The sequence below is a fragment of the Triticum aestivum genome, chromosome 3A (genome assembly GCF_018294505.1).
Source record: "Triticum aestivum cultivar Chinese Spring chromosome 3A, IWGSC CS RefSeq v2.1, whole genome shotgun sequence".
NCBI lineage: Eukaryota > Viridiplantae > Streptophyta > Magnoliopsida > Poales > Poaceae > Triticum > Triticum aestivum.
The window spans coordinates 610,868,097-610,879,478 of NC_057800.1; the positions used below are offsets into that span (position 1 = coordinate 610,868,097).

General features: G+C 42.8%; 2 protein-coding genes across 6 annotated transcripts; both read left to right on the forward strand.

The window, feature by feature from the left end:
- The first annotated feature begins 3,115 nt into the window (after positions 1-3,115).
- On the forward strand, positions 3,116-7,947 carry LOC123058787 (protein HESO1). Of its 5 annotated transcripts, none has more exons than XR_006427296.1 (9): positions 3,116-3,293; positions 4,652-4,811; positions 5,388-5,549; positions 5,820-5,997; positions 6,085-6,180; positions 6,279-6,339; positions 6,431-6,561; positions 7,086-7,205; positions 7,295-7,947. XR_006427296.1 is itself a non-coding variant. In XM_044481468.1 (8 exons), the coding sequence occupies exons 5-8, from the start codon at positions 6,306-6,308 to the stop codon at positions 7,646-7,648; spliced, it is 639 nt and encodes a 212-aa protein (XP_044337403.1). In that variant the 5' UTR covers positions 3,116-3,293; positions 4,652-4,811; positions 5,388-5,997; positions 6,085-6,180; positions 6,279-6,305; the 3' UTR covers positions 7,649-7,947. The 5 variants fall into 5 exon arrangements, 1 of the variants encoding a protein (XP_044337403.1); XR_006427297.1 differs by having other exon boundaries at positions 5,829-5,997; XM_044481468.1 differs by having other exon boundaries at positions 5,388-5,997.
- Positions 7,948-8,940: 993 nt separating this feature from the next.
- LOC123062581 (uncharacterized) lies at positions 8,941-10,942 on the forward strand. Its single transcript, XM_044486162.1, has 3 exons — positions 8,941-9,206; positions 9,337-10,509; positions 10,585-10,942. Exons 2-3 carry the CDS (start codon positions 9,878-9,880, stop codon positions 10,805-10,807), a joined length of 855 nt encoding a protein of 284 aa, XP_044342097.1. The 5' UTR covers positions 8,941-9,206; positions 9,337-9,877; the 3' UTR covers positions 10,808-10,942.
- The last annotated feature ends 440 nt before the right edge of the window (positions 10,943-11,382 follow it).

The following is an 11,382-nucleotide window of genomic DNA, read 5'->3' on the forward strand; positions in this document are numbered from 1 at the left end:
ATTTTCTTCCGTGAGCTATGCTTCTCAGAAGAAAAAAAGTGCTTTCACGAGAAGTACAACTGTGCTTCTCGAAAAAGAAATATAAAGCGAAAATGCAAGTGTGCTTCGTTTTTTTCTTCCTTTTTTTGTTATTCATTTTTTTCGATTTTCGTTCTTTTTACTAGTTTTTTGGTATTTGTTTTCCTTTTTTGGGCTTTTCATAAATAAATTCTAGCGAAATCTGTTAACATGGAATCTAGTTTAAAATATCTCGACACAAGAAATCCAACAGTGAAAACAGTTCAAAAGATAAAACATTTGGAATAAACAAATTAGAAAAAACACCCAGGTTGAGAAGGTGTGGGGAGTGACCTTTGCTCCATGGCTCGTTTTAGGTAGTCGATAAGAACGTCTATCCCTACTAAACACACATCGTCAAAGGTCTAAAATAAGTTTAGCAAAATGCGAGCATCAATGTCAAGTTTAGGACTTTAACCCTGATGAGCTGGGATATTACTGTCCTTCCAACCATCCAATCACTATTTGGTTCGTGTTCATTTATTTTCCCAACGTGCTAGCTATTTCTTCCAACTTTGTATCTTTTTTAATTATAATTTACATGCTTTCCCTTTTTTTGTTTCTTAGAAAATGCTTAAGCATTTGTCAAGATGTGTGCCATGTATTGCACACTATTTGACAAACGAAATTGTGTGTAGTGAGTTCACCTGTCGCACAGCTTGTTTGGAAAATGTGTGAGATGAAATACACACAGTGCTACTTCAATCTTACGTACGTCTCGGCTCGTGCGTCTCGCGCGAGGCCGATCGGGATTTGATGCCTCCCGTCGGCGCCGCCGCAGATCTACTTCATCTTATGTGGTCTTAGGCCATGGAGGCGTGATGGATCTCGGCTCTTGCCGGTGGGAGGGCTCCTGTTTTGTTTTTTAAGGTTTATCTGTGTGTGTTTAGGGTTTGTGTTCTATTTAGTAAGACGAGATACGGCGGTTTTTTGAAGTTGGAATAAGGTTCTTCCCGTCTAGTCCTCGTTTTAATGGTGCGTCTAGCATTATCGGAGGGCGTGTGGAGATGTGTCTTCGGCGGATCTTGCGGGATTCGGTCGGCATTTGTTTTCTGTGGATCCACATGGATCTGGCCTTCGTTAGTTTGTGTTCATGTGTCTGCAGATTGGATCCTTCTATTCTACGCTTCTCTTCATTGGCGGCGATTGCCGTTATGGTGCGTTGGTCATTTTGGGCCTTAGCACGACGACTTCCCGACTGTCTACTACAACAAGATTTGCCCGATTCTAGTGAGGGAGGGGCGATGATAGCGGCGCGCCTTCGGCCCGCTTCAGTATTTGTAGTCGTCGCTAGGTGGTTTATGGATCTGGATGTAATTTTTACTTCTAGTGTTTTTTGTACTGCTTTGAAAAATGATGAATAGATTGGAAATTTATCCCACAAAAAAAATACACACGGTGTTTTGTTACGTAAACTGTGTGTGATAATGTTTGCGTGATTCTATTATCAAAAATCGTGTATGATACAGTTTTCACGCTAATAACAAAATATTTGTGTATGCTATTGCAAAATGGATAAGAACAACCGTCGGTCCACACGCCTTCTCTTTACTGTGCAGGAAGGGCTAGGCATGGACTATACTGGTCTGATTCCTGCCGGTTCTCTTCGGCTCCTGCTTCCGTGCCGCCCATTTTTTGCCGATCACCATGTGTCTGTGCCACAATGGCACAATGCGCGCACCAATGCCTACTTTCACGCGCATCACCGAGGTTTGCCGACCAAGCACGTCAAGCGGTTGGTCAAAAAAATAATATAATTTCGCCATGCTATAAAACTCCCTTGCTCCATGTTCTCCCTCGTCGAGATCGTTGGCGCCGCAACAAAACCAATGGTTCCGCCACACCACAACTCATCGACTTGCGCGAGGGGTTGTTGCAGATGCTTGGTGTTGCTGCCACGTTGCTCGCGCATCGGGCACGATTGGCAAGTGCTCGCGCGCTGAGGCACCTACATCACCCACATCGCACATAACGCGACCGGTAGGGCCAAGGCGGTAGACGCCATTGTCAGCACAGGGGCCGTCGCGGCAGTCGCCGCCTCGGACGATGACGGTAGTGAAGGTGCCCTTCAGCTCGAGTCGGACATGTTGTTCGCCCTCGCTCAGTCCATCTAGGATGAGCGGCGCATATCATTAGGTAGAACAAATGGTAAATCTGTGTTTTCCATTAGATGGTATGAATTCCACTATTCTACAAGAAAAGAATGATAGGTACAAAGATTTTTGAGCGGGTGGTGAAGAAATACCATCACAAAAAGACAGAAAGCAACGGCTACTTTTGGAACTATAACTTTAAACCAACAAGCTCTGCTCGGAATGATCCCATATGGCAAGAGCACATAAAAGACAGAATAGATCAACAAGCGAAGAACACAATTTGTGGCAATGACAAGCCTACAAAAAGATTGGTAGAAGAGACCTATGAGGTTGCATGAACATAAGGAGCAAGAGTTAACCGAAGGAAGAAGAGGAACATAAACGAAGAACGTAAAGAAGTGAGATAAATTGTGTGGTAGAATGGGCCAACATGAATCATTATGTATGAAGTATCTATGCAAGATGGAGATATATACGGTCAGGTATTCAGAGTGTATCGATTTTGAGTCGGATTTTCAGAATAATGACAATGACAATGAAAAATGTGAACTGAGCGTATCTAGGATCCTCGTGTGAAACCAAGTCCTAAATTTGATATTGTTAGTCATATTGTTTTAAATTAATTTCAAGCCATTCGACGATATGCATTCAGCGGGAGGAAAGGTTTCCATCGATGAAGGCACATGTGATGATTTTGTCAATTTTTTTACGGAGACGATTTTGTCAATCTCAATATGATGTGTCGGCTCAGTCTCTCTGATATGCTCATGAGGTGTGTGCGCACGTTGTGTAGGTGCGTCAGTGTTAAAAAAAAGACAATGAAAAGCATATGAAAATCCTTTATTTCAAAATGGGTCCCAAAAGCCCGGTACCCAGCACGCAAAATCAGGTCTCCTCCGTGTGGCTCATTGAAGAAGTGGACTGTGGTCGCTTCGCAGTCCGGCTTCTCCACAATAAAGAAACTACTCTGACGCGGCTCTGCCAAACAAGCGACGCGATGATCTCGCCCCTCCTTCCTCCCATTCCCACTCCACCTCCGCGAACCTAGCTCCGCCGCAGTCGCATTCATCTGCCGCCTCCTCGTAGCCGCCGCCGGCCCGTCGCCTCACAGGACTCCCGTCCATACGCAACCTTATCTAGGTAAACCCCTGGCCTCTCCGGTTTAGTCCGTACATCGGGTTTATCGCTGCTTAATCCGTCGGCGGGTTCCCTTGATCGCCGAGTTAGGGTTTACCGGCCGCCGACAAAGCGCACACCGTGGGGCCGTGCGTTGTTTGACGGCCGAAATACGGCGCCCCGCTCTTCTGGCCTCTGACGAGGCGATGCATCTTAATTCGAGTTCGAGGGTTTTGTGAGATTTTGGGGGCGGCTCTGGTTGCTTGCCGGCCACCGCGCCATTTCCGGCGCTTGCTTACAACTTTGACCCGGCCGTGGTACTACGTGTGGTGCGTACTGTGGAGGCGGTTGTGTGATATATGATGGGATCTTTTATTAACAAATTATAATCTCTGAACAGGGGGGAAATACGTCCTTACCAACCAAATTACTCGTGGCACCGGGGAAATGTGCTATTCAGTACGTTTGGTTTGGATTTGATCTGCTAACATTCATAGTCGCATCGTCTTGTTGCATTGCACGAATAAATGTTGACGGAAGGTGTCGACAAGATTAGTTATAGCTGCAATTTTCTTATGTGCAAGTTCTCGGTTTCAGGTCTGCCTTGCCTCAAGTCTCAACATGTTCTATTTTTAGGAAGAGACAAAATATGTTTGGCTTCCTCAATCCCTCAGAGCAATTATCCTGACCAAGAAACCTTTAGAGAATACTTCATGGAGAAAATAGCTTCATGCTTTCATTTACATTCTGTTGAGAGCAAATATGTGCAAATGAAAACCAGGGCAAACATCCTCCTTCATATAACTGATAAGCTTTGATGATGTTTGAATAGTCCTAAGTGGTGTATTGGAAGCTGCAGAAGGCTTACACCTTTGATGGCGAGCAGCCGAATGTCCAACGCTTGACGCCTCACATCGAAACTGAAGCACGTATGTGCTACAGTCTGCTTGGCGGGACTTCTAGCCGTACTTCCCTAAGGGGCAACTGCAATCAGTGGCAGGGCCACCTCCAGGCAAACCTAGGCAGCTTCCCAGGCATGACTGGAGATCATCCGCTGAGAAGTGGTATGATCCAAGAGGTTGAAGATGGTGTTTTTTTGCAGAAGTTTACTCACCTAGCCACAGTCAGGCTTGCCCAGGCTCAAAGTCCGGCTGGCTCCGCCACAGAAATGCAGTGTCCGATTGTCAGTGGGTGTTGCCTATCCTTAATTTTTTACATAAACCTTTTCGTTCTATCAACACATCAAGACACGAGGCTTTTCTGCTTAGTTGAGAAAAGGATGTTCTTAATTTATATTTTGTCATATAAGATTTATAAAGCTTAGGCAATGCTATTTTGTACTCTTTTAACTTATTGATTATATATGTAACTTTGTTCTGCAGGGTTTCAGAATGGTTGAGCACGTCCAAAACTATGATGTGCTGGAGAAGTGTACAAAAGATATTCTCTCCATAATCAAGCCAACAGAGGACGATCGGAACAAACGACTGCATGCAATTCAGGAGATTGTGAATTCCATCTATTTAGTTGGTGGCTTAGGCGGTAACTTCTCAGTATCTGGTTACCACACAGCTCTTTTACATCACTTGGACACAGTCCTGATATCTATTAAGTGTGCAATGATAGAATTGTTTGACACAAAGCTTGGGTAGTACTTAAATAAATTAAACTATAGAAGGAAAATGTTTTCCTTTCTGGTAGACTACTTTAACGTAGACCCCCATCTGAACATTTTATTGTACCTTCCATTACTTGTATTACTCAAGGACCTGAAGGAAGGCTTTCCCCCTTAAAGGGACTATATAGGTTATGGGCTCTGCGTAACAGCTGCATTCTATGAGAACACTCATAAGTGACATGCTTCTAAATCCATAATCCTAAAAGCGGATAAGTCTGGTTTGTGCCAAATGTGAGTGCTGTAAGCGGAAGGCATTGGCTATTCAATGACTGTCATTACGGAAATTGCTCAAAACAGCATACACTTTTACTGTTGTTATTCTTTTCTTATACTATGCCTAGTGAGTCAGCGCATATGTTATTTAAAATTTTAGGAGGTGTTGAGAACTTATTAGCACTAAGTATGGTTTTCTTATATATTGTTCTGATTTCCCTTGGCAGATGCCGCTGTCAAACCTTTTGGATCCTTTCTATCAGAACTCTATGCAAAATCAGGCGATTTGGATGTATCAGTTGAGCTGCCAAATGTCTCAGGCTTCTCTACAAGCAAGGAAAAGAAGCAAAATCTCTTGAGAAAACTAATGAAAGCTTTACAAATTAGTGGTAACTTCTTTTAGATCCATGCACCTGTGATCATAATGAAAGATCTTGTACCCTAGTGATGTATACGTTTGATCAATCTATTCAAGACCACCCTCTTGATTTTTGGTTGCTTCAGATGTCCGGATCATTTTTCTGATACAATCATGTTCCGGGGTTGTTTGATTGAATGCAATACCTTTTGATGTCTTTACGGATGTACTTATTTAAATTTTGTGATCAATTTTGAAAGAACAATCTTATATTTAATTATATTTCCATACTTTATTTAAGTGTTGCTAGAGATGTGAACTTCATTCCTACTGCAAGAGTTCCAGTCCTTCAATATGTGAGCAACCACTTTGGCATTTCCTGTGATATATCCATCAATAACTACCCTGGTCGAATTAAATCCAAAGTGTTGTACTGGATCAATACCTTAGACAGCCGCTTTGGTGATTTGGTTTTATTGGTAAGCTCTTTGTATCCAAGAGATAGTTTTCTGTTTCTACAATTTCTTAGTTATAAGCCTGAGTTTAACACCATATTTCTCTTGCAGGTCAAGGAATGGGCAAAAGCTCAAAACATTAATGATCCAAAAAATGGAACCCTGAACTCCTATTCGCTTTGCTTACTTGTCCTTTTTCATTTTCAGGTACTTTTTTTTTTACTTTGGAAGCCACCTATTTCTTATTTATAGTTTTATCAAACTCAGCAGCTTATCTCTCGCGCTCTTTACCTTGCATTTTGCAGACATGCAAGCCTGCAATTTTACCACCTATGAAAGAGTTTTTTGATTTTAACATTCTAGGAGGTGAGGCGAAATTGGCTTGTTTGTGAGACTAATGATTGTCTGGTGTACTGCGTATTAGTGCTGGTAATTTACCCCTTATGTTCACATGCAGAAATTGGGCCTTATAATGAAAAAATTGTTGATGAGATCTGTGCCACAAATATAGCAAAATTTCGACGCCAGAACATAGGGCAAAGAAATCAGAGCTCTCTGTCTCATCTCCTTGCAACCTTTTTTGAGAAGGTAATTGAACATATTGTCCAGTACACTGTTCTTATGTGGTGTAGTTAAGTTTGTTCAAATGCAGGATCCTTACTGGGTTATAACTTATAAGTCTGATTAGGCCAGCCTATATAGTTAACCTTTTTGGCAACTACGTACAATTTTGTGGGCAAATCAGTTAATCACTCACCTAATCAAAATTAGTTTCCTTTTGTTAGCTCAAGATATTTTCACTTGAAAGCACATTTGAGTTTCAGGTGAAGTGCACTATTTGCTGTATGTATATGCAGTACTGTAATGAAATTTGGTAATCCCTCCGTTCATTTTTGTAAGTCGTTTCAGACAACTCAAAATAGGTTGTTTTGCACATTGTCTGAAATGTCTTCAAGGTCTTATAGAAGTGAACAGAAGGAGTAGTATGTATAATTTTCATTCGGAAAAGACATAACATGGACTATGCCAAAATGCATTGTACTACTACTGTAGCATTATCATAACCTCTGAGATAAACAAATGTATTGATGCCCATTCAACTGTATATGCAGTACTGTTTGCAGTTTGGGCGTATTGTTGTCCATTCTAGTGAGGTTGTATCCACTTACACGGGTCGGCTCCTGCGAAAACAAGGCGGCCTATACTGGATGACCAAATCTTACTGCTTGTTTGTAAGTATTTCCTTCGTTAGTACATTTAGTGGCTATATTCAAAGCGTTAAAAGTTTTGGCCTCAAGTTGACCAAACCTTTTTTGCCTAGGTTGAAGATCCATTTCAGAGACCTGATAATGCAGCTAGAACAGTTGATGTGCCAGAGCTTCAGCGTATTGTTAGAGCCTTCGAACATGCTAAAAGTACAATCTCCTCCAGTAGGCTGGCCGGCCGGAATGAATTGCTTTCGCTGCTGTGCACACCTGAAGTTGGTTCAAAACTAGGTGCGAGAGGCACGGCAAACCGTTACGCAAATCCTGCGACGACTTCAGATCGTCAAGCTAATGTGCATGATGTGACTGCAATGTTTGATGGGCTTTGGCGTGGACGTCTCCACAATGGTTCCGCATCCAGCTCGCGATCCCAAGCATCATCCAGCAGGACAGCAGGGCAATATCGGTAGCAAGCCAACGATATCCACCGACAGGTAGTCCCAGGGTAGCAGCAGATGATCTTTCAGCTTTTCTACCAGTAGTGTGTACCAAGTATGTTTAATTAGTAAGCTTTTGCCCGACGATCTGCATCCTTTTATGTTACTTGACCTAGTTCCCAGCCGGCCTCATGTGCTTGAGCCCGTGGTCATGTGGATTGTAGGATCCAAAACTTGTAGTTTCGGTTGACAGAACCTTCTTTGAAATTCCTCGCTATGCGTGCAAGTGCTATGAATTCAAAGAAGACGAGGAGGACCATGTATGTACTATGTAGTCATGCAGTCATGCTTTTGCTTTGTAGCACCCTGTACTAAGCTTACGTACAGATTGTCACCAAGGTATGGAACAACGGAAAGACACGAGGCTTCCAGACTGACGAGACCACCACAGCCAATGAGGCTTCTTCTAGTTAGTTGGCCTTCGGTATTTACCTAGTCCTGAATATAGGCATCTTTCTGAACTGGTTGCAAACGATTGTCAGAAATATAACCTGTCTGACAGTACAATTATAGCTGATACTTTTTTTTTCTTTTTGAGAAGTTACGGCTGATACAGTTGAACCTATACTGGACATGCCCCTGGAGGATCCCACTGGGATGACTCAATTGGCAATCGTCGCGGTGGCAAGAAGTATAGTCCCAGAAAGCCATAGACAATGGCAGGTGGAGCAGTTTCTGCCACGATGGGTGGATCTTAGTGATTCCAGGGTTTCAATATGGACTTTGTTGAAGGCGAGCGACCACCTGAGTCATGTACGCAGGGCATACTCAAAATCCGTGGAGGCGTCCGAGCCTATGATCGCGTCCTAGCTAACAACGAGAAGCCCGGCTGCCGCTTCGTTAGATTTCAGCATAGCGCCGATCGGTGCGTCTCAAGTCTCAACAGGCAGCTCGCAACTGTAGTTATTACATTCTTTATGGCCAGAAATGGAGATGGAGCCACCTCGCAACGTCGTAAGTTTACGTCCATCCAGACTTCTCGTTCAAACCTCACCTCCCCCTAACGAACGCCAACATAGAAAAACCTTCTTTTGTCCAGTGTCAACTATGCAGAGCCGGGGTGAACAACGGCGGAGACAGCAGGGGACCAGCTAGGGCCAAGGCCCGGGCCAACATGTCAAAAAAAAAAAAAAATTAGAGCAGCGATTTTTTGTTTCAGAAGTTATGTGTTATGCTGTTCTGGGCCTTGTGGCCCTCCCTAACCGATGAGCAACAGCAAACTTGGCACAATGAATCCTGTACAAGGCTTGACTTTTCTCTAGTGTTATTCTATCCTAAAAGCTAATCCCAAACACAAAGAGGCAAAGCCACCGCCGGCTCCCAGCCACACGTGATTCCTCTTCCCACCTTTCCCTTTCCTTGGTCCCCTGTGGTCCAGCCTTTGCTCTGCTCATCCATGGAGACAAACCACTAGCCCCCAAATCTCCTAAATCTTTCTAGTTGCTCTCTCCTGAGCTGCTGCAGCGCCGCCGGCCGGCTGGACGGCCAACGGCTCATCTTTCTTCAAGCTGCTGCAAGCACACAAGAAGAGGTATATATTCTTGATTTGAGATCCCTCTTTCTCTGTCGCTCAGATCTGAAATTTGTTCTATAATTTTTGTTTGGCTTTTCAATTCTCTAAAGTGGATAGTCTTATAGTGGTCTGTGTTCAATTTTTCTAGGGTAATCAGTTGTCTCCATGGCCAAAAATAAAAGAAAGCATGCAACACTGCATTCTTTTTTTGAGAAGAAAAGAAGAACTGATGTTCCAGAACAAATTATTTTGGTTGATGCCCCTCCCTTGGTAGATGAAGAAGAACAAGTGGATGAACAAGAACAAATAGAAGAAACTCCAATATCAACAACACCACCTCAGGTTATGAGAGGGAGGGGCAATGATGATTCTGCTATTTTGGTGGTAGAAAGAAAACCAGGTCTGCGGTGCCAAATTTCAGATTATCCTCCTAACGATCAAGAAAAAGCTCGAATGGCATATATAAAGCATGGGGCATATCATTTTAAAATGGATGAGTATCCTCCCGATGAGTCGGTGACCCATCCACGCAAGTTTCAATATCATTGGTTTAAGAGCTTCCCTTGGTTAGAATATTCACCGGATAAAGATGCAGTCTACTGTTTTTGGTACTTAAAAGCATTGCAACTGCTAAAGGATCTGGTACTTCACCTTCCGCACGAGCAAAGGCTTCTGGTGCTGTTAAGTTGATGATGTCTTTTGACTTCATATTTATTCTGCATGTCATGAAAGAACTTATGGGAATCACGGACATGCTATGCAAAAAGTTGCAACAAAAGTCTCAAGATATTGTGAATGCCATGGATGATGTTAAGACTACCAAAATGTTGATCCAGGAGCTAAGAGATAATGGTTGGAACAAGCTTAAAGCTGACGTGCTTTCATTCTGTACCAAACATGGAGTTCAAACACCACATTTCAGTGAGTTATATGTGGATTTCATTAATTCTCGTGCGGAGGATGAGACTACAGTTGAGCACCATTATCGCTGTGACATTTTCATGGTTGCTGTTGATCAGCAAGCACAAGAGCTGAATTGTAGATTCAACAAACAAGCTACAGAGCTTCTCATCCTGTGTACTTCCTTGGACCCAAAAGATTCATTCCGTTCATTTAACATTGATAATATATGTTCTCTAGCTTCAAAGTTCTATCCTGCTGATTTTAAAGAACAAGAAATGAATAATCTAAGATGTCAGTTACGACATTACGAGAATGTTGTACCCACAAGCCCAAAGTTTCAGAATTTGACAACTATATCAGAACTTTGTCAACGACTTGCATCTAGTGGAAAATCAGATGAATATTACTTGATTGACAGGTATCTAATGTTCTCTGTTCCTGTATTGGTTGATTTATTCATTGCTAAAAGGTCTAACTACTTCTTAATGTACAGACTCATTCGGCTTGTTCTTACTTTACCGGTTTCAACGGCAACTACAGAACGTGCATTTTCTGCCATGAAACTTGTGAAGACAAGGCTTCGGAATAAAATGGAAGATGGATTTCTAAGGGACTGCTTGCTAATTTATATTGAAAAGGAGATTGCTGTTGGAATATCAACAGATGCAATTATAGATGAGTTCGATGAACCACCACGTCGAGTGCCATTTAGTTGAAGGCTTGGAGCAAGTTAGTTTCTCTATCTTCTATTATCTAGATTTTTCTTTTGTGTGATGTACCATTGAAAAATTGCATATCCTTTTGTATCAACGGTGAATGGTGGTGTAATCAATGAAAAATATCATGCTATTACATCTGCCTCACTGTTTTTTTGTTTAAAAATTTGTACGAAAGTGTTGCTGCCTTCAGTCGGCCCGTGTTATACATTTTTCCTGGCTCCGCCACTTGGGGTGAAGGAAGAATTAGTGCGTGCCAAGACGATCGAAGGCCGAGCTAGCGCGAACGAAGACGAAGACAGAATCAACGCTCTCCCCGACGACATTCTTCTCCAGATCCTCGACCACCTTGATCTGCGCACGGAGATTCAGGCCAGCGTGCTCTCTAGATGGTGGAGGCACCTCCCTCAACCCTCATCAGCTGTCTTGTCTGCTCATGAACGTGGCCGACTTTTTTTGCATAGCATAGCATGCGTATCATTTTATCTACTACCCCTATAAAAGCACGAGAGGGCGGAGAACCAAATCATCCTATCCGTTGAAACTTGCAATCTGATGGTCCAAATGGCTCCAAT